General features: G+C 39.9%; 3 protein-coding genes across 8 annotated transcripts in view; all 3 read right to left on the bottom strand.

Moving 5' to 3' along the window:
* Positions 1-792: 792 nt before the first annotated feature.
* On the bottom strand, positions 793-11,059 carry FBXO5 (F-box protein 5). Its single transcript, XM_048935445.1, has 5 exons — positions 10,820-11,059; positions 4,822-5,552; positions 4,060-4,150; positions 2,823-2,984; positions 793-1,911 (listed from the first exon to the last, which is right to left on the bottom strand). Exons 1-5 carry the CDS (start codon positions 11,057-11,059, stop codon positions 1,660-1,662), a joined length of 1,476 nt encoding a protein of 491 aa, XP_048791402.1. The 3' UTR covers positions 793-1,659.
* An 18-nt stretch (positions 11,060-11,077) lies between these two features.
* MTRF1L (mitochondrial translation release factor 1 like) lies at positions 11,078-20,957 on the bottom strand. Of its 4 annotated transcripts, none has more exons than XM_048935443.1 (8): positions 20,627-20,704; positions 20,327-20,442; positions 17,840-18,009; positions 16,443-16,598; positions 14,402-14,565; positions 13,459-13,576; positions 11,530-11,666; positions 11,078-11,283 (listed from the first exon to the last, which is right to left on the bottom strand). In XM_048935443.1, exons 4-8 carry the CDS (start codon positions 16,573-16,575, stop codon positions 11,080-11,082), a joined length of 756 nt encoding a protein of 251 aa, XP_048791400.1. In that variant the 5' UTR covers positions 16,576-16,598; positions 17,840-18,009; positions 20,327-20,442; positions 20,627-20,704; the 3' UTR covers positions 11,078-11,079. The 4 variants fall into 4 exon arrangements, with proteins under 4 accessions (XP_048791400.1, XP_048791401.1, XP_048791399.1 ...); XM_048935444.1 differs by having other exon boundaries at positions 17,840-17,919; XM_048935442.1 differs by having other exon boundaries at positions 16,443-16,623; positions 20,627-20,703.
* A 1,517-nt stretch (positions 20,958-22,474) lies between these two features.
* The window catches only part of RGS17 (regulator of G protein signaling 17), a 71,972-nt gene continuing 67,176 nt past the window's right edge, over positions 22,475-27,270 (bottom strand). For all 3 annotated transcript variants that reach the window (XM_048935447.1, XM_048935446.1, XM_048935448.1), the window contains exon 5: positions 22,475-25,980. In XM_048935447.1, the coding sequence (XP_048791404.1) occupies positions 25,792-25,980 (189 nt within the window). In that variant the 3' untranslated portion in view covers positions 22,475-25,791. The remainder of the gene's footprint in view (positions 25,981-27,270) is intronic.

Here is a 27,270-nt window from a genome sequence, read left to right as displayed (position 1 = left end):
TGACACAAGTCACTCAAACTCCTAGGATAAGTCCCAGATTTAGGTTAGGAGATTAAGTTTACCACAAAAACACAGAAATTAAAGAATTCTGCCTATTTCTACCCCAGCTGCCAGAAATGAAAAACTCAAGTGCAGGAGGGCTCAACTGCAATATTTGATTGCGGTTAAACCAGAAGCTCAAGTAGGACACTATGCTGCTATCCCAGTCAGTTGTTTGCTTGCTAACTAAAAAACAAGCAAGAGAAAACAGCAGTCATTTCCATCAACCAATCAGTCAATCAGTGCTTTCTTGAAAGCCTGCATTCCTTTGCTGTGGAATGGTTAGAATGAGTTTACTAGCAACAAGGTAGATTACAGGATGAATCACAATGGCCTGGGTTGAAAAGGACCTCAAAGATACCCAGTTTTAACCCCCCTGCTATGTGTAGGGTCACCAACCACCAGACCAGGCTGCCCAGAGCCACATCCAGCCTGTCCCTGAATGCCTCCAGGGATGGGGCATCCGCAACCTCCTTGGGCAACCTACTCCAGTTGTCACCACCCTGCAACAGCACAACAGATTCAGTCAATTGAAAATCTGCTACAGTGTATTAGATCAGAAAAATAGTAGCAGTTACAAGGGCCCTTCAGTAAGGAGGCAGGAAGAGAGAAAGGGATTCAGTAGGTTTTACACAAAACCAGGAGATTTGACTTGTAAAATCAGTATTTTTAGGAAATATTACTAGCAGTGATGAAAAATGAGCATGAAAAATTACGGTTTAAGATGCAAAACAAGAAGTCCAGAGTTACTAATCAACTTGTGGAAAACTGTCATTTATTTTCACATTTACAAGACAAAAAAATATTTAACTTATTTACAAATATATACAAATACTAAAATGCATCTTATTATTTTGAAATAAACTGGCAGTATTTTTTTAGCAGTATTGCCAAGACACAGTACTTCCCTTTTTTTTTTTTTTTCAAAAATAAAAAATAAAGTGTTTCACCACATTTCTAACAAAACATCTGTAGATCCTGAATGAAGGAAGGAAAAGAAAATTTAAGATTCAAGTAATGCAAGCCATCAAAGAATATGGTATTATTAACATTCACAGTTTAAAACTCAGGGAAAACCTTGAAAAACTAATAAAATTTCGAGTCCTATACAATTTTATTTTAAAAGAGACTTCACTCACCTCATCTGACATTTTCACTAGAAGTGTTGTTAAAAATCTGGAAGAACAAGAGTAAGTATTTAAATAAAACACAGTTTAGGCTTCCTCCTGTTAACAATTCAAGAATGGCTCATACTGGGCTAGGAAGATAACTTGCCAAAACCATTTTTTTTAAATTCAGTACTTGGGTGAGGAAGTTTGGAAGTCTTCAAACACTGAGGACAGAAGTCATCAGGGACAATATTTAAAATGTTATTAGAACCCACATCCAGAGTTTTCTTTTAAATTTGAAATTAAGACACTTCAAAATAGTTATTTCTGAAAACTCCTAGGAATGCAGAAATGACCAAATAGCACAAGGGAATTATAAAATTAACCTTTTTTTTTTTTTAACAAATAGCACAATAGCAGAAAGCATGCTTTGGTTTGGTTTTCTTCATGGAAGGATTAATGTCCTAAAAACCCTTTGTGGCACATCTGACAATATACATGTCAGGATGGATCACAATCGACGCAGATTCTGCTTGCTTTTCTTAGTCCCAGGGAGGGTTCCCAGCTTAAAGCTTGATTTCACTGGTTTGCCAGTCATACAGTCACTGGAGCTGTGGTAGCTGCACATGCATTTTGTACAGAAGTCAAAGCCACAACTTTCACGATTGCACATTGCTCTTTGCAGATAGGAGTCGTACTTTGCAGGTGAGCCACAGCGATTGCAGACTTTGAAGCTTTCAGTGTTTTTCAAGGTCTTGGCTGCCTAATGGAAAAAATACATAAAGTCATAAACGGAGGGTAAACACACACTGCAAACATTCCCCAACATCATTAATGTGCCACAAAATAAATCATGATTGCTCTCACTCTAGAGAAAGAAATTACACACATACTAAGTTTAATTCTGGTTGCACCAGATTTTTATGGGAGACTGGACAGTCTTCAGGTACTTTGGACAGGATGAGAAATATGCAGATTTTCATTATTTCAGCTTGAAGGACAGTAAGACTAAACGCAAAGCTGTAAGAAAAGCAGCCCAAATCCAAGTTCTGAAACCTCCAAACCTCATCTGAGAATAGTGATTTTTAGCTAACTTCAAAAAGAAAAAAAAATTCTGAATCCTACTGAAAGTATTCATTTCACTTTTCAAAAAATGAACTGGTTGCTTAGTGTTTGAAACAAGAAATTGCCCACTGGAAATGAAGTAAAATTGACAGATTGTCTTGGATTGCATAATTTGAAAACGTGATTCATTATAAACCCATGGGAAATAAAAGGAAATGACTACACTTATGACCAATGGAGGCCAATACTGAAGCCAAAAAAAAAACCAAAAACCAAACCATTGAGCCATTTTGATGATACTAATTACAGGGAGGAAAAAAGTGATGTAAAACATCCCAGTGTATTAATGTTCTCCATTTTGTTTCTGTTACCGTCTTTAAATAGGTTCAAAAAGCAAAATTGGGCAGCTAACAGTCATAGCACAGCCCGGGTTGAAAAGGACCATGATCATCTAGTTTCAACCCCCTTGCCACAGACAGGGCCACCAACCACCAGATCAGGCTTCCCAGAGCCACATCCAGCCTGACCTTAAATACATCCAGGAACAGGGCAGTTACAAGCACTTCAAGTTGGAGATGCTTTACAAGTTGAACAAAAACTCCCAGTTACCTCAGAGAACTCCATGAGCCTGCTGTAATTTTTAGACGCTTTGGATCTGTTGCCTTTTTTACTCAGGCTGTTTGGTGGGGTTGCTTTCTGAACTGAAGCTAAAGCCGCTCGGTAGAGAACGTACTCCCTTGTTGCAGCATGTTCTGACGTCTTAGTGCCACTCTAACAAAGAGAAAACAAAAGAAACATTTAAGAGATGTATCTGGTAACTGTTTATAGGCTATAAATCAACTTTTCATTTAATAGAAATCAAAAACTTTACAGTTTACTTTCTTATTAATACATCATAAATATTTAAGCAGAAAATTCAATTTAGGTACTGCAGTGTTTTAAAGCACAAAGCAATATTTCCACATATTTGCAGAGAACGGGAATGCTTTTACATTTTCTTTCTGAAAAGTAAACTCCTCCCTTCTTCTGATTTTGTTTGCATTTCTATTTGTTGTTATGTTTTCGATTTTTTTTTTTTAAAGAAAAAGGTACAATGGTAGGGGGAAAATCAAGCTTTGTGGGATAAATGTTTCTATCAGAGGTGTCCAACTGTTCATCTACAACAGGCTGGCGTCAATAAATACTACCAAAAGCTCAGCGTAGTTGACTACCTCATACTGTGGCAGACACCAAGCCTTGTTTTACTATCTTTTCACCTCTCAGGGAAAAACACAAAATGCTTCTGGTGTTCTGGAAGAGTTCTGCCTTGATAGAGTGATAGATATAGTTCTGTATAGTTCCATAACTAGGTCTTGTATCTATTGTTTCATCCAAAAAATATACAATGATAGTAGCTCAAAGTAGTGGAAAAAGGTTTGTTTGTTTTTGTTATGTGTGGTTGACCACTTCAGACTGTTGCTTGAAAATGAGCATCTCTGAGTCCCTCTTTCCTGAATCAGTGGGGATGCTAAAGCAGTAAGCCTCTATGGAGGCTCCTAGTGAGTGGTGCTGGAACCAACACTCCTTTCTTCTCTAAACAGGACTTGTGGAAGAACAGCCACATCTCTTGGGGCAATTTTCTCAGCCAATACCCCTTGGGCTGCAAAAACAGTTTATACACTACCAGAGAAGTGACCATCAATACGTGAGATAACAAGGCATCCTAACAGCACAAACTCCAGCACACCAGTGAAACTCTTTCCAATCTAAGAATCTCTTTGATTGCTTAAGTCTGGGAAGATTCCTGGAATAACAAAGACACACCACTGTTTTATGTTTAAAATATCCTCTAAGTGCAGAAACTTACAGAAAGGTTATCCAAAGCTTTACTATACATTTGGAAACCCCATTTATCTTCTTGCAAAATCTTCTTCCATGTTGCGCTGACTTTGGCAAAACTGTAATGACAATACGAACAGACCAATTACCTTCTAAGAAAGCTGGAAAACTCATTATTTAATAGCAGGGATAACTATCCATACATTTATTTTTTCCATACACAAATGGGAAACGTCAACAATAATTGTCTTGTCTTTCTAGGAAGACATACTGTCTACAAATACAACAATTCTTGAATTAATGAAATGGAAGGGATCTTAAAGATAATCTAGTTTCAATCCCTCTGCCATGGGCAGGACTGCCATCCACTGGATCACGCTGCCTGGAGTCCCATCCAATCTGACCTTGAAGGGCTCCAGGGACCGGACACCTACCATCTCTCCATGCAGCCTGTGCCAGGGCCTCACTGCCCTCTGAATACAAAATGTCTTCCAAGCACTAGGCTCAACCTCCCCTCTTTTAGCTTAAAGCCATTTCCCTTTGTCCTGTCACTATCAGGCTGTATAAAACATTGGTCTCCCTACTTTAAGCACTTGAGCTGCCTTTAAGTCCCCCAGGCTCCCTTTGCGAACGAACCCATGCTTGCTGTGGCTAATGACTGACTGCATTGTCTTCCAAGTACTTCTAATAACTCTCACACTAATCTCTGTAACTTTGCCAGACAATACATGTGTTATGTGAGAATAGGTAGTTTACTTTCCCAATGAAATACCAAGATTGATATACTTACTTTATTAAGTCCATCTCACCAAGATGTCTTAAGATGCTTGCTAATATATGCTTCAGGTTCTTTTGGAAGAGTTCAGCAAGAACGTCTATTCTATCTAATCCCATTTTCTTTCCAATTAAATTACGAAGTTCAAAATGTTCCCTGAAAACAATTCTGTCAAAATCAGTCCAAGATTTGAGATTTCTTTTACCACTTTTTTTCAAAGTTGAGCAAATCATTTCTTCATAATGGCTTACAGGTAACAAAGTCTTCTTGGACAACTGTACTTGGAACTCATTCTTCTCAAGGCAGTGCTGTGGTGTGCTACAGAGATTTCCAGCCAAGGGCAGGCTGTCCTCTTGTTCTGTTGCATCACTGTATTGGCTACTTAACATAGAGGAATAACCACTGTCCTCATTAAGTTTACTATTTTCCAGTGCCTCCATTTCATAGACCCCTTCATCAAATCTTTGGGTTACATGTTTGTTTTCTTTGTTATGTACAGGCTTTCCTTCATCTTCAGGATCTAGATTTCTGGGGGCTGCATGGTACAGTTCACTCAGTATTTTCTGATGCGTTTCATCACAGCTTCTGTAAAGCTTCTCCCCAGATTTCAAAGGACAGGGTTCTTCTGGTTTTGTTTTCTCTGCAGATTTTACAGGTGTGAACCCACCATGAAGAGCCGTTCGATCGAAATCACATTTCATTTTGAAAGAGTGATTAAGGTTCGATTTCATTGCTCTGTTTGTATTCTGCAGGTAATAAAAGGGAACATATTAGTGTACATCCTAAACTGCATCACAAAGTCTTTCTGTTGCCGTCTCTGGGAAGAGTGAATTTAGCTTAAATCCAACTAACACTCTAGAGCCTAAAGCACATACAATGAGTGGAACTAAAAGCTTGATCAACCACTCAAAGCTAGAGCTTGATGCTGCAATATAGGTGGAACGAGGGAACAGTGACAGAGAATGATTTACCCTGCCATCATTCTACTGGTTTTACGCACCAGTGTCTCCCATTCCTGCCATTGCGCAATGATATGATGGAGACACTTGCTCCTTGGTAGCAGCAGCTCTGAAGGCCATAAGAGACAGCACAGTGGCCCAGTAAGGAGCAGAGCCAGCCCAGGGCTGCCCAAAAGACTGGCACCCCAAGGCCAGAGGCAATGCTACTGATGCAGGCAGGCACCACGCAATTTTGGGAAGGGAAGGGGGCGAAGGGCACAGCAGAAATGAGCCAGACCACGTGGAGGCGTGGGGGCAGTAGTAGTGCTCAAGGTGAAGTAAGGTTACAGGCGTGGTTTTGGCGGGTGAGAGGCAGAGGCGCGGGGACTGGTGAGTGCTGGAGGAAATGGGGCCCGCGCTGCCCGCTCCCTCCCGCCCGCCAAGTGCGGGGCTCTTCCGTGCCGAGACTGCGGGGGGATGGGCACGGGGAGCCAGCACTGCTGCCCAAACCTGCGGGGAAAGCATTTCCCTTATGCTTCGGAATTGTTATGAAAGACAGGCTCCTCCATCCGAGCTGATGTTTAATTTAGGGAATTCAGGTAATTTCAACAGATTGACAAAAACTATAAAGAAAATGGAGCTCCTTCAATGCACTTCGGAGAAAAGCCCACTCCTCCGTACCTACGTGCCGAGGAAATATGGAACGAATCCACCTCTGCCTTTGTACAACTAAAGCCAGAGGCAGGATACGCGGCTTCCTCACCCCTTCCCCCACAACGAGTACCGGAACCCCAGAACCGGGCCCACAGCCCGCGCTGTCAGCAAGCGGCTCCCGTTCGGCTGGGGTCAAGGACCCGGGGGCAGGGAACCGCGCTTTCCCCTAACCAGTTGCTTTCCCCTCCCAGATGGTGGTAACGAGGCGGCGGCGGATGCCTCCCATCGACGGCGCGGCCCCGCGGGCGGAAGGGAGACAGAAGCGGCGCTGCCCGCCGCTGGGATGGGCGCCCCGCCACACGACACAGCCCGGTCCCAGAGAGGCGGGCTTGGGGCAGGCAGCGTCCCGCATGCGGCGCGGCAGAAGGACCGGAGCGTCCCATTCATCGCTATCCCATCGCAGCGCCGTCGGTAGGGAGAGAGCAGGCAAGGCTCAAGAACCCCCATTCCCAGTGCCCCTGACTCATCCCCGCGCATTTCGGCCGGTGCTCCCCACCCCACCGCCCCATCCGTCCTCGCTGCCCAGGAGTTCGCACCGCCGAACTCTCCGTGCAGCTCCGAGTCCGGCGCCACCCCGCCCCGAGCATCCCCGCACGGCACGGCGCGGCGCAGCCGGCGCTCACCTGCAGCGCTGCAGCCGCCGCGTCCCGCAAGCTGAAAGTGCGCGGCCGCCCTTGCCGGGTACTTTTAAAAACTTTGAATTTGGTACCAAAAGAGCGCCAGCCAATCGGACGCCGCCGGTTCCGGCCAAGCGGCCAATGGGGAGGAGGGCAGGAGGCGGGGGCCAATCCGAGGCGCGGCGAGCGGAGCTGGCCGCCTTCCCATTTTCCCTCCTCGGCAGGCGGGGAGAGAGAAGAGTGGTCGGGCGGTGGCGCGCGCGCGCTCCGCGGAGGTGTGGCCGCGAGCATCTCCCGCCCGGCCGCGCTCGCCCCTCGGTCCCGGCAGCGCGGGAGACGCGTATCGCCCTGTCTGTGCGAGCAGACCCTGCTTCCGGGCGCTGCTGCGCTCCTCCCCCGCCCTGCCCGCGTGGAGGGTCTCCTACTGCTTGTTTAAAAGAACGAGTCGCTACAGCAATGCTGTGATGCGTCTGAATGCTACTGCCGCCTTCCTCCATCTCCATTCATTTTCAAGTGGATGTGTATGGGACAGTCACAGCATCTCTCTGCATGCATACGGTATGAATTCATCATCAGTGAACAAGAGCCCAGGGAAGAACGTGTTGCATGGACTGCACACCTCATCACCTCTCTTCCCCACCGCTGACACAGGGAGGAGGATTTCTTTTTAAGTATAATGGGCACTAGTAGTTGTTGGCATCCTGAGAACAGACTGGAAGTAAGAAGGTATCCCACCACCCTTGCAGTGCATCTCACAGCTCAGGAAGGCCACACATGCAGTGAGACTACGGGGGCTACTCCTCAAGTAATGCCTCCATGGCACCCAGAAAAAAATAGCACCCACTGACATTCAATGATGCTTGCTGAACATTGATAGCCATCAACCAGTGGATGTGAGCACAGTTGAGGGGTGTGTTTCAGCAGCGGCAACAGCGGGTCAGCCTCTGCTGATGACTTTTAAAAATGCAGCATGCAGGCTTCTGTTCGCTGCTGCCAAATGTGCACAGTTAATGGCGGTGACTACGTTGAAAAACTGTTTGTAGTTCAGAAATTGCTCTATCAAATATTGTCATTGTGTACTTTGCATCTGTCGTAGTTGCCCTGGAAATAAACAGGAGGCATAACTTTCGGAGCAACCTACATACAAATCTTGCATTAAAACTAATACAGCACATAAAAGAGACTTCAAACCTTTATGGCATAAAGTCTGTACTGGCAGACCAGAGAGATCCCTACACTATGTTATAAGCACACCCTGTACAGTACTCAGGTGTGTTCATTTTTAGATGCCAGTCAGCCGCCTGCCAGAATCACAGGGTCCCTGGTTTCCTGACTTTTCTCACGCTAGCCCCTGGCCAAGCAATGAAGCACCCAGAATCTGCTTAGGAGACAGAAAAAAGCAGGGAGATTGTGGGCCTGGCAGGGCTGGACCAACAAGGCCCCACACGGGATATGAAAGGAAACCTTATGGCGGCAAAGACCTTAACTAACATTCATGGGGTTCATGCATTAGTCCCAGAGCTAAGCCAGGCTGATGTCCCTTATGCACCTAGAAAAATACAATGCTAAGAGAGAAGGAATCTCACACTCCTTTCATCATCTGGTAGAATAGAACCTGGCTTTAAATCAGGAGGAGTGCAGTAATGGCTCTGTTTGCAGCATTGATGTGGTAGGAATAAAGACTTCAGTCTTAGATGCTGATCCCATCAATCTCTAAATATTTTAAATACAAAGAGTGTACCAGCAGATCTGCTGGTAAATCTAGACATAGGTAAGGTTTCACACTTATCAACAGGAAATGTGTACCTCACCTAACATACACAGGCACGTCAACATCTTAAGGTAATATATACAACCCCTTTAATTTAAATATTTGGAACTTGGTCTTTCTTACCATGCTACGTTTGCTAGAAAACAAAGCTGATAGAGTCGATACTTGTTTCTGAAATACATCCATTCAAACTGCAATCTTAAAATGAAATGAACAACACAGTGGGATTGAGTGTACTCTCAGCAAGTTCACTGATGATAGCATGCTGAGTGGCACAGTTCAAACAATAGAAGGGAGGGACACCATCCAAAGGGACTTGGACAAGCAAAAAAAGCAGGCACTCAAGAATCTGATGAGGTTCAACAAAGCCAAGTGCAAGTTGTTTTGCTTGGGTTGAGGCAATCCCAGATATGAGAACAGACTGGGAGACAAACTCAAAAGCAGCTCAGTGGAGGATTTGGGGATTCTGATGGACAAAAAGCTGTACATGAGACAGCAGTGTGCTCTTGGAGCTCAGAAAGGTGGTTGCATCAAAAGAGGGATGGCCAGCAGGCGAAGAGCAGTGATTGTCTCCCTCTACTCTGCCTTTGTGAGGCTCCATCTGGAGTACTGCGGAGCACAGTAGGGATGTGGAACTGTCAGAGCAGGTCCAGAGGAGGCCACGAAGACAAAAAAGGGCTGGAGCACCTCTCTTATGAAGAAAGGTCAAGGGAGTTGAGCTTGTTTAGCTTGGAGTAGGCTTGGGAAGATCTTACTGTGGCTTTCCAGTACTTGAAGAAAGCTTACAAGCAGGACATGGACTGACATTTTATATGGTCTGACAGTGATAGGACAAGAAGGAATGAATGAAGGTTCATTTAGGTTAGATGTTAGGAAGAAGTTTATTTACTCAGAGGATGGTGACAAGCTGGAATGGGCTGCCCAGAGAGGTTCTGGATGCTCCATCTTTGGAGGGGTTCAAGGGCAGGTGGGATGGGACCTTGGGCGGCCTGGTCTAGTGGCTGGCAACACTGCCATGACAGGGGGTTGGAGCTAGACAATCTTTAAGGTCCCCTCCAACTTAAGCTATTCTTTGATATGATAAACTGATAATTTTGGTTTTTCATTCCTTGTTAAATTTTATATAGCATGCTTAGCCATGTTTCTATAAGCTAACTGTAGCAAACTCCTGCATTTACTTCTTTCTTACTCTAATTTCTTATGCTAATAAGTCTCAAAGTAAACAACTGTATTCAAGGTCATATTTTGCTTAGGTTTTCACTTCTTATTTACTGGTACTTTGAATACATTCTGTGTGTGTATACACACATATCTACAATGAATGATGGGCTAACGTAGCATGGAGTTTTGTATTATCACAAATACTTAAGATTATAAAATGTAGTCTTATTTAACCTCAGATGGGAATTTGTACCTATGTTAGTACATGAAAAAGGCAGTTCTTATGCTTTGAACAAATGTTTTAAGACGCTGTTAAACTGAACAGTTTAAAACAGTGAGCAGTCACTCATATTATGTAAACTTGAGAGGAAAAAAAAAAAATCAGTAAAGTGCAGATCCAATTAAAAACAATAAACTGTATAGAAATAGAGACTGAAATTGTATCAGCCTTCAAGACAGCCACACTATTTTGTTGTTGGTTTTTTTTGTTCTGACACAAGAACAGAAACATCCTTTTTAAAAAGAATTCACAAAACTAGTGAGTTTTCTTCTAGAACTCTTGCTGGAACAAGGAATCTTCCTATACAATTCCTTCTGCTTGATTTACAAGAACTCCCTCTCCCATACCGCATATAAGTCATTAACAAATCTGCAGATTAGTAGTGTGTTCATTTATCACTTTCTTTGTATTACTAAACAAAATAGGATTTTTTTTTTGTTATCTTGACTAAGCTATTTGACACTGTGGTGACATTGAAATTATTGTTTGAACAAGACTTGGAACTAGAAAAAAACTCATTTTTAATGCATACCTTTTGAGAGTGGTGTATCAGTATCTTCTCAGTGGAGAAGTTAAAAACTGCAGTTACATCTGGCCCAGTCAAATTTACTTTAAGCACACTGCAGCAGCAACAAGGTGTTTTACTCAACAAGTAAGAATACTGTTTATCAGCCACGAGGAAACCAGCTTTCATTATCTGAAAAGCAGTTCTGTTGTCTGAATAGTGCTCCAAGGAGTTCTTTTGCAGGCGAGTATCTCTACCTGTAGACATGGCTTGACAAAGTGCAAGATTCATTTTTCATGTCCTGAAATAATTTCCATTAAAGATTCATAATCAGCATATTCCTTCAGAGTTTGTATCATTTCATCTAGCATTTCTTCCCCTAACATGAAGCACTCTGTATGATGCACTGATCTGCTTATCCTGTGGTCAGTAATCCGGTCCTGTGGAAAGTTGTATGTTCTGATCTTCTCCGATCTTCCTTTAGTTCCAATCTATCAAACAAGAAGAATCAAGTTTACAACACTGATTAAAAGCCTTCTTGTAGGAAGAGTGAAATACCGATTAAGCATTTAAAATGAAATTTTTCTCTTTCTTATAAATACATAGTATCTGTTATGTAGTGCTTGGACTAGATCGGTAGTCACACTAATTGCACTTAAACATGTGAAAGAACACAGGAGTTAACCCCCAAGAACGTATGCTCATATAGAATTAAATCTTCACAAAATGAAACTTACTTGAATCTTTCGAACACTGTTTCTCTTTCTGGTTTCTTCTTCTAGTTTGATGTTGTACAGTTTAGCACAAAGCATTTGCATAGCCTTCTCTTTGTTTCTAATTTGAGATCTTTCTTGCTGACATTCAGATGTGACCCCTGCCAAAAACATAATGAGAATTAACACTAAACTGGAACATATAAAAAAGAGTTTGCAATTTCTAGAGATTTTTATTATGAGGAAAAAAAAAGTGTATTTGGACAAGGAAGGTGAAAGTCCAGGCTCCTTCATGTCTGATGATACTTTGGGGACAGAACTGCTAACTGCAGGCTGAGTTGTGTTTTGAGCTTTATGGCAGAAGAAAATAAATTTATTTTGGTATATTGAACAATGAAATAAGTGATAAACTTCTAAAGATATCTATATTTTTTTTTTACCACAGTTCTAGGAAATTTAGCAGTAAAACAGCAGGAATGTACACTAGATAGTGGCTATACAGAACATACAAAAAAAAAGTATGGTCTCTTCTAAAAAATATACAATTCAAGTTAAGACAGTAAATGAACAACCTAAGAAAAGAGCAGGAAAAATAAACGCAGGAAGAAGATGGTACAACCTAAGTTTCTATTTGGAAATGCTATAAGTAACTCTGGTAAGATTACAGTACACTGATACATAATTACTTAGCATTAATGTATGAAATACAAGTTTTGTTGTCTTAAAGCAAACTTTAAGAACAACTTTTGGGGTCACAGTGAAGACTTGTAAATGGAGTTAGGATGACAGAAATTGAAAGTGAAAGAATACTTGAAAAGCAAGAGAGATTATGAAGATAAATAAGAAAATTTCAGATTAAGTGAAATGCAAAAAAAAAAAAAAAAAAAAAAAGAAAACCCCACAAATACCCTATGCACTACTCCTAGCACATAAACACAAAAAACAATTGCAATACATTTTAATATTTTTATTAAAAAAAAAAAACCTAATAACTGCCTTCAGCAAAAGCTAAGACCATTTGCTGCTTTTTGTCTGCACATTTGGAAAAAAACAAAACAATACAAAATTTTTCTAATCTGAGTACTTTTTCATCACTGTGTCTTAAGTGTAATTCTATTATCTTCACTATTTACCCTCCACTTTACTGAGGTGACGCAACAAGTGTAGAGTGGATTTATGTATTCAATAAATGCAAAGAAATGGGTGGCAAAAAACTGGATATGCAAAGATAAAGTGTACTCAGGATTACCCTGAGGCTGTAAAGCCTGACTAATGTTTGTGGAGGAGAAGAGGAAAAGTTAAAAAGCAATGAAAGTCAAAGGCAGATGTTGTGGATTGCTCAAAATGAGGTTAAAAGCTTAGAAACAGCAATAAAAGATATGATAGCTGACATCAGGTAGCATTTGAGGGTGTATCTTATCCCTCTTACATTTCCTAACCTGAGCCCTGGGGATGGGTGTTGTAATTATGTCTGCAATCCATAGGAAAGGAGCCAGAAGACAAATGGAGGCTGGCAACCCAAGCACACTCTGCAACGGATGACACTTAAAACTTACTTACTCAATAAGGAAAAAGACCAACCTCTCTTTCAGAGAACAGTCAAGAAAAAGTACATCCTAAGATTTTAACTTCTGTTTTTCAATTTCTTTTCCGTTAGTTGAAAGCTTAATATAAAACTTTTTTTATAAATTGATTTTAATACTTCATGAGTGTCACACTTAATGGAAAAACTGACAGCTTACCTACTAAGGCCTTAACTATTACAAATAAGGGTAAGCACAAGACACCTGCCTTTACAACGTTATAGAGATTTTCTGCACACGCAAAAATAACACAAAAACTTTGCTCTTCAGTTACCCAGGTTTGAAACTGTTCTTTCAAATAACATAGTACAAAGGAAATTATGACCGTATTTTTACAGTGTAGTTCTTATAGTAAGGAAAACTGAAGCACCTGTTGGAATATGAACTATCCGAACAGCACTGTCTGTGGTATTGACATGCTGCCCTCCAGCTCCACTAGCTCTCTTCGTTTCTATTCGCAAATCTTTTGGATTAATTTTCAGCTCCATCTGTCATGGGAGACAAAAAGAAAAGAAGTCAAATATGCACAATTGGTTTATTTTATAAAACATATTCAGGCAAGATCAAACAAATTTTTTTTTCCTAAAGTTTGAGTGGTAGCTCAGATCCACTTATAAAAAGCAGGGAAATCAAAGATAACCATCCATGAGCACTAATCTCCTTCTTCTGAAAGTTCTGCACTCTCCCTCAGACAAGTTAAACAGTATTTGAACTTGACTAGATTGGTTTCACATAAAAGAGAACATACTGACTTTGTTGGCTCTGGAATGGGGTGGTGATCTCTGGGAGGAAGTAATGAAACAGCTTAGGGACAAGAAGAAGGAATAAAATATTTTGGCAGTTTGCTAGGACGAACATCCAAAGTTTTAATTATTAGCCAGTTATTTAAAACCAAGCAAATTTGCTAAGGATGAATTGTCACTTATGCAATTTGGAAGGGGAAAATGAGGATACTATAAAAATAAGTAAGAGGGATGCTAAAACAAATATCTATGTCCTCTCTAAACTAAATAAGTCTTTTGCCACTGCGTCCACTGAACATGCAAGGCACAGTTACAGTATATTTTCAAGTGACAGTGAAGTAAACTGCCAGTGAGTTTGAGATAACAATTATGATGAAATATAGAAATTATTTATTTTATTCCCTTAGGGAAAAATAAGCAATCAAATACAACTTAAAACTTCTAGATCAAAAAGCAAAATCATAATTAAGAGAGAACAACTAGACAGACAGAAAAGACTTTGGTACAAGCAATATGGCAAGTAAAAGCATTGCTTATGGTAATACCTGTTATACTAAAAATAAATGTTACCTCAGTGGGTTGGGGTAATATTGCAACAGTCATTGTGCTGGTATGAATGCGCCCTTGTTTTTCTGTCTTTGGCACGCGTTGAACACGATGCACTCCTCCTTCAAATTTCATGTACTTGTAAGCATCAAGGCCTGCTATACTGGCAACTGCATGTCTTAGGCCACCTTAAATAAAAAACAGTTGTAGAAGTGTAAACAATATTGGCTACATGTTATTACATTTCAAGCATACTGAGGCATCACTGTTGTTTATTTCTTAAAACTACATATTTATCATTTTGATGCTTGAGTAGGATTACATCAAAAATGCAAGAGAACTCCAAAACATACATTCTCACACAATATATCAAGTAAAGGACAGTCAAGTTCTTCTAACAGAATCCAGTTAAATTTTTTATACATACATAAAAGGTTGTTTATGAGCCATGTACACATACAATACTTCAACTATAGCAGAAAACTGACACCAATTGTAAGTTTATGTAAAGATCCAGTTTTGAGAGCCACTTCCAGTAACTGTATCAAATTCTTTTGAGTAGTATTTGAGAACCTCAACATGTAATGGATACAGAAAAAAACCATCACAGTAAGTCTATGGACTACATCTTCAACGTTTCTCAAGCAAGCTGTTTTCCTTGTTTTTCTTTCCTCAATTAAAACAAAAATTTTATATGATTATTTTTCATGTTGTTCGTTACTTTTTATCAATACCTATCTATCAGAAGAGTTAATAAAAACATAATTATAACTATGAACTGTTTGTAGCTATAAAAAAGAAAAAAAGATACTGATGAAAATACACATAGTTTCAAGTACTAGATGCAAAATGTGTGAGCACCCAACTATCAATCCATTCCCACTGTAAAATACACATTACTGCCACAGCAAAATATAGGTTACCAAAATACACTGGCTTTACTTACCACACTATACATAACAGCAAGGCTGCAGATCTGTCAACACAGACTTAGCAGGTCCAGCCTGCTGAGAACTGAGACTAGCTATCTGTCAAAATGTGGTCCCTACCACCACTCATGCACACCATCATATTTCAGACTGCAGTTAACCTGAGCTCACTGAACCTTCGACTGCTGGAAGGACATGAAGTCACATTTTTCTGCTTCCACTCTCTCCATGATTATTTCTCTTTCCCTCTGTTGTACTGGATCACCTGAAAACTGATTAATTTACGTATGTAGTTTGTCTGCTGAATTAACTTGGTAATGAGGCTTTCAGCAATCATGGAAGTGTCAGTGCAGAAAAGTCATGTAGAGACAGCAGCCTGATTTTTGTGAAACAAATTTACACACCAGCTGGTACAATCAGTAAATTAATGTCCTGCCTCTGTTTGTTATGTAAACCTACCATGCTCTCTTTCTGTAAACACACTGCTCCCAGAGATGCAGAGAATCAACTTAACAGCTCCATCACCAAATACAACAGTTTCTAATCTTCTTGCATTCAGCTACAAGTTGCTCTTTATTTTATGCTATTTATTTTTATAAAGGCACCTCTTTTCACTAGCATCAATAAGGTGAAAAACTGATAAGTTAAATTTTACTCAAAGGCTTTTTTAGGTGATCATATGTTTTAGTTCTCCTCTCAAAGTTTCAGCAACTCCCTCACTTTGTGTATCCATTAGCTGTTACATGAGCTATATCCAAACATCTCCTTTCCCTGTACAATCCTCAATTTCTTTTTACAAACACAGGTTATATAAAACTAAAACATAACAGCATGACCTTCTGAATTTCTTATCTGCAAGCCCTTAGTTTCATTTCTGTTTTTTTGAAACTACTGAAAGAATTTTTTTTTTTAGTATGTTATTATTTTAATAGCGCTTCTCAAGTGGGATATCACTCTCAAATACAGAAGCTGAAGAAAATTGTACCCAGACATTCAATCTCTGCTTCTAAATGTAATTTCCCAGAAATTTGTTTCCTGTAGTCAGGAAATTCATATGGCATAAGAATGAATTTTTCAGCTTAAAGTAGAATGTTACAAACAATTACCCTTTTTTTTTTTTTTGGTAAGATACTGACCTATTTCACTGGGAAAATATTCTAGTATTTCAAATTTCCACTTTTTATAGGCAGCGTATCGTCGATACATATCAAATATCTCTGAAGTGAACAGCATCGCTTCTTGTCCTCCAACTCCCGCAGTTACTTCCATGACAAGACCACTGTTTGTTTCTTCTGAAGGAATCAAAAGCAATACTATCTGTGAATGCAAAAACACTCATCTAAGATCTCCCCCTTCAATCCAGAACTGATATTGTATAAAATGCCATGCAATAATTTATCTACTCTGCATTCTCCTGCATTAACTCACAGACTCTCCAGAATCTGCTTTGACAACCCTTGAATTAATACACAGGAACTGGGAGGGGAGGATGCTGCATTGCCAAAAGCCTCCCTGGGTCTGTTTGCAGAAACAAAAGATTTATTTCAAGACCCACAAAACTTCATAGAACTTTTCATCAATTAGAAGCACTGCACCAGTTGCACACCATAGGATATATAATGATTCTTGCAAGAAAACAAAACTTCTCCATTCTCATTAGATTCCTCTTTAAACCAATATCAACTTCAGAACTAAGAAGATGCTCTGGATTACATTTCAACACCAATTCAGCTATATTATTTTTATTTATTTAAAGGTGAGATGGCTTTATTGATCTGTTGGATAAAGATATACCAGAATATTAGAACCAAAAACTATATAATAGTTCTGAAGCATTGATTAAAACTCTGTATGACTTATAAATAATTTTCAATCATCCTTCTTTACTAGTACTAGGTGATGTCTCTTTCTACTTCAGCTTTCCCTTTATTCTTTTAGCATATATCATAAATGTCTACTAATAAATACATATCTATTTTTTATAGATATTTATAATAATATGACTGTTCCATTGCTGCCAAAGGAATAAAGAATGTGAGTTACAGTCTATTTCAACTAACAGCCAGCCAGCTTCTAGTTTGCCAGTAGCATTAGGAACATGTTAGCAGTTTACATAAAGGTAACTATTTGATACAAATACCCATAGATACTATGTAGAACCTATACAAGGTAGCAGTCTAAAGCAGTTACATAGTATTACACTATTTTTTTCAAAACCACATCACGCAAGTTGAAAGTTCCTAACCAATAACAAGCTGAACACCCACAAAGGTACAACCAGAAGAGACAAACTACAGCACCCACCTATCAGGATGAACTGACAAAAAAAATTCAGCCACAGACTATCTATATGCAATCTGCATTTTCCATTTTCTTCAGGTAACAGACACTGGTTGAGGAGTACAGATGGCAGAGGTCAGGAGGGGGGAAAGGAGAAGAGTTCATCATACATATCTTATTTAATGAGAGGACAACTTGGCTTTCTTAACTTAGGAATAGCAAGGAAACAACAAGCTTTCAGAGGCAATCTAACCTGACGTTTCAGTTCAGCGATCTCTTCTTCACAGGAAACGATTTCCCTTTCTGCAAGTTTCCGCAGATCTTCACTTTCATCTGGAATATTTGAGTATGGTTAATCCTCAGACTTAAACCAGTGGCACTCTCAGAAAACCTTCTGAAAAATAACCATCTGAAGAACTTACTCTACAAAATAAACAAAATCACATCAAATCTGTCAGAACATGTGATTAATGTTACAATCTAGAACAATGACAAACAGCGTTCACTGGAACAAGAATTGTTCCAGTGAAGTTTCTACACCTGAAACACAAGCAATCCCACTTCGGCATAAGAAAGAAAACATAATTTACTGTAATGGTGGCCAAAATATGGAGAAGGCTGCCCAGGGATGTTCAGGGGTCTCACCCCTGCAGACAGCCAGACCCAAACTGGACATGGCCCTGGGCTATGTGTGACTGCTCTGGGCAGTGGGCTGAGCCATTCCCTGACGGGCCTTCCAACCTCAGTCACCCCAGGATCCTGGGGAACACCCTCCTGTATTTCACTGTGATAGGGACATCAAGGATCAAAGTGTAGAGTCCCACGATTAACATTTCATTAAAAGGACTCTGTGTGTAAAAATTGCACATCAGTAGCAGTAACTTCAAGAACTCTATCTGTAAGAAGTTACTGTAAGGCAACTGCAGAATTTCTAACACACTGCTGAAAGACATAAATATTCAAGAGTTCTCACATAAGAGGAACTTGTAATTTTAAGATGATACTTGACTGATCAACACTCATAATTTACAGTTAGACTTATTTTCCTGTGCTACTGTTTAAATATGTTAAGATGTCCCTTCCTCCCACTCTCTGGTCACTATCAAATTTCAGACTTAAACAAAATACAGCTTAAATCACCTCTGACCTGTAGTAATTCAGCTCACTTGCCCAAAAGAAAACAAAATAAACCCTCCAAAAGGAGTAAATTACATACATAATGAAAGGGCGTGGAACACAAGGACAGAACTGCATAGTCAATGGCACAAGACCAAAACAAAAGATGCCAGCCACCATCTCTTTGTGCACAGCTGAGTCTGGGAGGTACCCTCACAGCAAATACACACCTTTTCAGTACTGTGATTCATGTTAGCAATTAACTACATTTTAAAATAACTTCTGTTGTCTTTAAAGATCACATTCAACATCTGGGGATTATTTTTTTCCAAATCACTTCTGCAAAAAGGGAAGGAAAAGAAAAAAAGCATGTGTAAATTGGTTTCAATAAAAAGTATGCTTTATTTACAGCTGGCAAGAAGCACACATGGCTGAGTGGCTGATGAACTGTGATACCTTAAACACATTAAATTGATCACCTGCATCCATCTACTTCTTTATTTTAGACTGACTACTGTCTGATCAAGGTCTAGCATTAAGGCCAACAGAATCAGATATTCACTAAGTAATTGTGAAGAACAAACCTATTTCATAGCACAATTGCATATTTTAATATAGAAATGTAAAATAAGCTCTAAAATCACTTAAGAGACATACGGTCTGATTTTTGGGTGGCCCTGTGTGGAGCCAAGAGTTGGAATCGATGATCCTTGGGCAGTGATAGGAAAAGGGGGAATGGTTTTAAACTAAGATGGGAGGTTTAGGTTAGATATTAGGAGGAAGTTTTTTACAGAGAGGGTGGTGATGCACTGGAACAGGTTGCCCAAGGAGGATGGGGATGCCCCATCCCTGGAGGCATTCAAGGCCAGGCTGGATGTGGCTCTGGGCAGCCTGGTCTGGTGGTTGGCAACCCTGCACATAGCAGGGGAGTTGAAACTAGATGTTCATCGTGGTCCTTTTCAACCCAGGCTATTCTATGACGATTATACGATCCACATGGGGCCCTTTCAATTTTGCATATTCTATGATCCTATTACATAGAAATATTTTTAAGGATGAGCTGCAAAAGTGCTCACAGTGACCGACCAAACCCTTATGGTCACTTTGCTTAAGATCAACATCAGGTTGAAAGGAAGGGTTCAGAAGGGAGACAAAAATCCTTCACTCTATTTCCACATAACAGAAACTAACAACTTTGGGCCAACTAATAACTTTTCCAACTGAAGCACTTCTCTTTTTTTCACTCCACGTCGGAAGAGAATGAACTGGAGAGAAAAAAGGAAAAACATTTTCCTTTCGAACAACGTTTGACATCTCCTCCAGCCAAAGCAACGAGAGCTTTTAGCGCTACTGTGCAGCCCCGAGCGCGCCCCCGCGGAACGGCACGCATCCCACGCATGCGCAGCCGATATCCTTACAGGTCGGCAGTGCCATTCATTCGCCTGCACCCGCCCCCTCCGGGAGACCACCCAATCACGTCGGGTTATGCAAATTACACCCCGCACCGCCCACAAGGCCTCATGGACTCCAGCACGCCCCGCCCATGCAGATCTCTGCTCTGCCCTCCCCTCCCGTCGCGGCGGCCTGAGGCGGGACCGGGCACAGGCCTTTCGATGCGCCTCACCTTGTAGTGCCAGCTCCCGCGTGTCTCGCAGCTCCCGTTCCTTGTCATGCAGCCGCTGGATCCGCGCCGCCAGCTCCGTTCCGGCCTCGCCCTGCACCCGCGCCTCTAGGAGGCGGCTTAAGGAAGGGATGGCAAACAGTTCGTCTAAGCGAGGCCGGGCGCTCAGCCCACGCCGCGGCTGTTGCGGACGTATTGCCGCCGCGCTGCCCCTGCCGGACACAGCTTGGTAGTTGCAGGCAGGCAGTGCGATTGCCCGGCAGCTTCGGGCCGCGCAGAGAGCTCGCGAGAATAGTCCCATACCGGCTGAGGACTGCTCCATGCACTCAGCTCTTCTTTCGGCAGCCCATCGCGCCGGAGGTAACCGAAGGCGCTCGGCTGTTTCCCTTCCGGGTTTCCGGAAGCTGCCGAAGAGGCTCGGCCCCGATATCAGCCATTGGGGCTCCCGTGGCGGAAACGAACGAAGGGTTTCGGCTCTCTTCGTCTCGTGGAGGGGGGCGGTGCTCTCTGATTGGCCGGCGCTGACAGTGCGTGCAGTGGGGGCTGGGTGGCGTTGAGCTGAGCTCGGAAAGTGTACTGAAGAATAATATAGGTTATTGTAAAAATATGCAACTGGCATAAAACTTTATTAGGCAGTAGTTTATGTTCCGGATGTCAAAGTCACATCTTTGCCATTCTTCCATTCTTGTTTGTGTCTTAACAGAAGGACATAACCATACTTCACAAGTGAACTACCCTGGTGGGATAGCAATAACCGCATTGTTGTACATGAATAAATCGTCATGGTCATCAGTGTTAATGCACCACTTTGAATAAAGCTCTATGACAAAAGTTATGACAGTAGTGTAGAATTAACTTACTTGAAGTAAATGTGGAAGTAAGCTGGGCAGTGGTGCATAGTGCAGCCTGGTTATTGTGGGTCTCAGTGACTGCAAACGATTGCCACCCACCCATGCAGCGCCCCAAGCTGTAACAGGTGGATTGTGTCCCTATTTTAAATGGGAAAGATGTAATTCCACTGAGTGACAGGTTATGGATAAAGGAAGGGGCAAAACCTGACTCTTGGCATAACATGAGAGTAGTTGTTTCCCAAAAGTGCAATTCATGTAATCCTTTTTCTAGCTCACGTTGGTGCCACTGCTGCATTGTTCTTTTGTATTGCAAAAGACACACCTGCTGCCAAAGCCCTGAGGTCTGAGATGCGCCGGGAGGACTGAGGTTTCATCTCTGCAATGTGTGCTCAGGACAGAGGTGAACAGGGCTGGGCAGCTGCAGCTGTATCCCAAGCTGCTCCAAAGGGGTGCTTCTACAAACAGAGCAGTGTTTTGGAGTTGATAGTTAAACATGATTCAAAGCAATGTGTGGAAGACACATAAAGGGCTTTTGCAGCAATAGTTTGAGTATGGAAACTTCTTGCTCCTTAATGCAGTAAGACCAGCCAGCTACTTACAAAGGCCTTCTCACTTCTTTTATATACTATTCACAGGCAAATGGTTGTTGTGTTCACTACTGATGCAAGTCTGGCATCAAATGACAGTTCGAACCCCATTTATTTGATGACCTTGATGAAGGTCTACTGTAGATTGTTGGTTTAGATCACAGCCTAGCAGACACTTCTGCATACTTTTAATTTAAAACAGGATATAATTAATGTGTGATTTCTATCAACTCTCTGTGAGTCACTGATTCTGTGGTGCTGTGAAGGGTTTTGTGGGTTCCACTGATGCTTGGATGAGTCTGAGACAGTGTGGACGCATTTCCAGGGCATTCTGCCCTGCCTGGTCTGGCCAGCGGACACTGAGGTCTCTTCCATACATATGTGTCTTCAAGCTAACTTAGATACTTTTGGTGTTTTCTGTGGTTTTATTTTATCCTGGGCATTTCAAACCACTTTCAGCTCAGATGCACATCACTAAGTTGAATGTGTGCAAAATACAACATATACTCAAGTATCTTCAAAACCTGAGGGTCTTACGAGTGTACCCACATGCTCTGCTTATTTGTGTCTATCTGGCATTGTGCTCTGCTTGACAGAAAAGCTCGAACACCAGACAAAAATGACAAAAAACATAACTCACATTCCATAGTGCTATATACATTCTCATGAAAAACTGAAATACAAGTTAAATACATACTTATTTTATTCCAGGCTATAGAATAAGTGTATTTAGGCAGTTTTTCAAAGTGTATTGTACACTGCATGCACAATTAATCAGTTTAATAGCTTGACTGTTTTACATTTTGTGTTCAAAGAACTGCATGACAGGCAATGAGATCATGTTATGGCACAAGTTGTTGTCCATTCGGACTATATTCATTTTTTCATAAAATTTTGGGAAACCCAAACTGATAGATGAAATGTCTATTAATCATTTTAATATGAGCATTTGCTCCAAGAAAGAAACTTCATACAAGTTATGTTCAGTTTATAAACCCCTCCAAATAGAGGATTTAAGACAAGAAATTTTGAACGTGATTTCATTGCAGTATTACACTGAAGACTGGTGTAATATTTGTCAAAATGATGTAACAGTTTCCAAATACAGGTTTTGGAACCTTTAGCTAGAAATCCAGGTAATATTTTAGGGCCCACACAGTTAGCTTTAAAAATGTCCTTGAAAGGATGACTTGTCTTTTCTGACAAGAACTTCTACCCTATGTGAAATATCTTATAAAGATAGATTATGACTAGCAGGTCACCATCAAATAGTAACATTAAGAATATGTAAGTCTACATTCGTAAAGGCTTTTGCATGCAGTTTTGTCTTACACATTGTTTAGATGTGTGAACCAAATGTTTGTGCCTCAAACACCAACCAACTTGAAATTACACTATGTAAGTATATACATATATGATGCTGTATATGTTTAGTATCATAGTAAATATAACTGGTATTAAATGATACTAGACATATGTAGGACCATAGTTAAATTCCAGTTAAGAAAAAAAGCCAGAAAAAATCATTCTTCTAACAGTATTTCACAGTAGAAGGAGGCAGTCCTTTCTCACTGACTTCTCCCCCCTCAGGATTTGTAAACATCATAGCTATTACTCTATCAGTATAATAATTGAATATTTTATTCATAATGGTAAGTAACTAACCAACATGAATAAAGTTGTCATAACACAATAACACTTTCAGACAAAACAGTTATTTATTAAAAGAAACATTTATAAATACTTTGTCTTGCATTTTAAACTACATTTTTCATAAATAACAATATTTAAAAGTGCTGAATATGGTAGGATAGTCAGCAACGCCACTGTAAACAGATTTGTTTTCCACTTTGTAGATTTTTTTTTTTTAGATCCCATTCTGTCAAACACTACAACAGTTAAAATAGTTGCATAGGGAATAGAGAATAGCCCTTTTAATCATCTCCTGAATTCTATATAAATTACAAAACCAAATGAGTTTAAGAAACAGTTTGTTAAATTGTTCTTATATATCCAAAAAAAGTACACAGGTTTCAAGTAAAAAGAATGACTAAAAAATTCCCCAACTTGCTATTTGAAGCATGTTCAATAAATTAAGAGGAAAAAAAAGAGAGAGAGAGAGAGGTAGTAAAATAAAGGAAAAAATAAGCCCCAGGAAATAAACTAACACCTGTTTCCTACCAGCTACTGTGTAGAGCCAGAGCAGCCTCGGTAGCAGCGATTTCAGCAAGAGCTGGCACCAAGGAGTAGCTTGCTGGTTGGAGCCAAGTTTGCTGGGGCTAGATTCCACTTAGTTACACAACTGTAAGACCTTTTGGACCCATCAAAAGCAATGGGAGTATGTTGTGTTTAGTCCTAGGAAAGTGAGAAGAACCTTGCCTCTAAAGTATTAGTACAAGACCAGAGCTGACAGTGTTAAATATATATATATACAAACATACATACATATATATATTTAACTAGCGTTCAAAACAATCTCATGGTTTATCTTTAGCAGTTTGTGAGGGATGTGAACACTCATTTGTCTCATATATGGTAGGTATGACGATGTTGGTTTTTTTAAGTTCCAAGTCACTCTCTCTTTAAACATCAAAATGCATCCTAAAATTGGACATTTTTGGATAAAAAGGCCAAGCAAACACTAAAACCACCATAGCAGAAAAGTGATTGGAGAACTGCGCTGCATTAGCTCTCATTTAGGGCTCAATACAGGACTCTCTACCCAGGAAAGATACCCATTGAGTTTCAGTAGGCATTTTGCTTGGGTAAGAACTGCAGATTTAGGAGCCCTTGAAATTTGGTTTAATATTATATTCCAAACTCCTTGTTCTCAAGGAAAATCAATGAGGCCAGAAGCTAAGTCTTCTTTAACCGACCACCTTGTAAAACATTACTTTGCTTAAAAACATTTTTTGACTGGATTTAGCCTTAAAAAAAAAAAAAAGAAAGAAAGAAAAAAAGAATCTTACAGGACAAATGCAATTCATCAAAATGTTCTAAAATGCTCTAAAATGCTACATGTAGGCAATTTTTTATTAAATTTCTTTATTAAAAAAAAAAAACTAAATTATCAAGCTTTCTGTGTTTGTTCTTTTTGTTTTCTTTTTTCTTTTTTCTTTTTTTTTTTTTTTTGCTGAAGTACATAACATTATACAACAGTGTTAGAACTGGATAGCCAGTCTTTAATAAATCAATTACAGTATCTGACATCTGAAATGTACATTGAAAATCTTTGTTCTTTTAACAATTAAACAATATCAGCGCATAGATTGTGTCACCCAGATACGGATCCCTTTTAGTGGTTTGTGCTTTTTTTTTTTTTTTTTTTTTTTTTTTTGACATTGCAAACTCTGTAATGAAAATGCCACAGTTTTGGCAGTGAACAACCAGAGGAATCCTCCATGTGATTTATTTTAAATAAACAGTGATAAATAGCTCTTTCTTTTTCTATACAGAAATATTGGCTTCGAAAAGTCAGTGTATTGTACTCAGTAGAGCATGTTGAGTAATGCTACACCTTAAAAATTGGCTTTTTTCAGTTAGTGATGTTAAAAAATGCAAGCCTCTTTCTGGTTTGCTGCAGTTGTTTCTATGTACCATTAGACTGTATTGCACAAAAAAGTTCTTAAATACAGATATAATTTACGTTATTGGATTAAATATTGCAACAACTAAGTGGTAAGTGAAGCAGTTTTACCTTGCACATGCAGTGTGAGGATACACAAGGAGACTGTTCATAAAACTACAAATACATCATTGCAATCTTGACTGCAGTTGGGTGAAAGGGTTGTGAAACAAATGTATTTTGGCAAATCTGTTGTTTGCCTCCCATGCTATTTCAGGCAAGGAGGACCTTGGTAAAAACGTAGACAGAGACCATAGTATGTATTTGTTTTCTTCACAGTAGCCTGAGTAGAGCTAAAGTGTAGTTCTCCAGGAACCCAGCTCCAGATGTTAATAAACTACTTTTCTTCTGTCCCGCCCACCCCCGAAAAGATCAAGTTATTTTATTTTAAAATTAAAATTAAAACTAAGTTTCAGAAGTAGAGCCTGTAATACTTTCAACAAGAGACTTATAAATTTGAGAGTTCAAGAACCTTGGGAAAGAGTCTCTATGCATTAAGGTGTATATCTGGAGTTGGGCATCTTCATACATATGAGGACTGGGATCCAGCAAGTTTCTGTTGATCACTTCTCTCACCCGGGAGTCAAGACTAACCTGAAGAAGATGAGAACAGATGGATATTATATAGTAATGTTGGAAAGGTAGTATAAATCTCTTTATTTCATATGGTTCGTTGAACATGTCAGGTTCATTGCTTTATTCAAGGTATATTCTGACTTTCAGAGCCACTGTTCTAAAATGCACACACGTGATTTCAAACTCAGATGATTGACTTTATTTCAGTTTTGACGTGGTCTTTGCATTCATCTTAATAGCTGTAAGATGAAATACCTCTATTTAACAATACAGTGCTACTAAATAAAGTTCTGCAGTAACCTGGATTTCCCAAAATAAGTTATTATACATTGACACGTTTTACTTTTTACATATTTCTCAAAAGGAATGTTGAATGACCCTTTTCTGGAGAGCTGAAATGTTGTTGTTTTTTCTGATCAGTAGTGCTTCAATATGTAGAAGCTTCCTATTCAGCATTCTCCTCTGAATGTGTCACAGACTATTTTTTTTCCATTTTTTTTTCATTTGCTACACTTATAACTCACAAGTTAGCCAGATTTTTTTTTTTTTTTTTTTTAATTAATCTCCCCATTAATATTAGATATTTCAGATTTGCTCTTCTTTTCGTCTGGGAATTTATACTTACAGGTTGTCATGTATCCACACTGAAGTTGTTAGAAAGTTTCAGTTTTAACTTCTAATTTAATTTCCTAGTCAGAAAATGGCATATTATGCTTGGGAAGAATGCACAGATGATTTTAGATTATCATTTAGAAGTTGGAGTGGATATACAGCTTACTAAGCTCTAGTAAAAAAAATGTAGTAAGAAAATGCTCTGCAAACAATAAAATTAGTGCTTTCTGGATTAAGCAGAATGGCTATAGCAGGGACCAGCACTGGAACCAGCAAGGGTTTTCTCATCTAGGTAAAACAATAGAACACCTACTATAGAAATACTGAGCAAGGATGAGCTAAGCTACTATGATTTAAACTTGATTATGAGGAAAATACACATTAAGATTTAAGCAATTGCTTCCCTCTGACATGCACATGCAGGCACATATCTTAGCGAGACCAGTTCATGAGGCTAGCCAATTGATTCCTCATTACCAAGCAAAATGGCTCGGACAAGAAAGCTCACATTTGGCAGGATAGTGGTGTTTCTTTGCTATTGAATACTGTAAAAATTAATTGCCATTATAGAATGAAACAAATTAATTATGGATCTCTTAATTCACATTGTAGTTTTTCAGTGACTCACTAAAGCCATATGGCAATACTAATTGCAATTATTAAAGTTATCTCTTTGGTACATAGATGTGTACAAGG

This window comes from Lagopus muta, chromosome 2, assembly GCF_023343835.1.
Source record: "Lagopus muta isolate bLagMut1 chromosome 2, bLagMut1 primary, whole genome shotgun sequence".
Taxonomy (NCBI): Eukaryota; Metazoa; Chordata; class Aves; order Galliformes; family Phasianidae; genus Lagopus; species Lagopus muta.
Note: the sequence above shows the minus strand (reverse complement) of the source record. Positions and strands in the feature narration are given on the sequence as shown.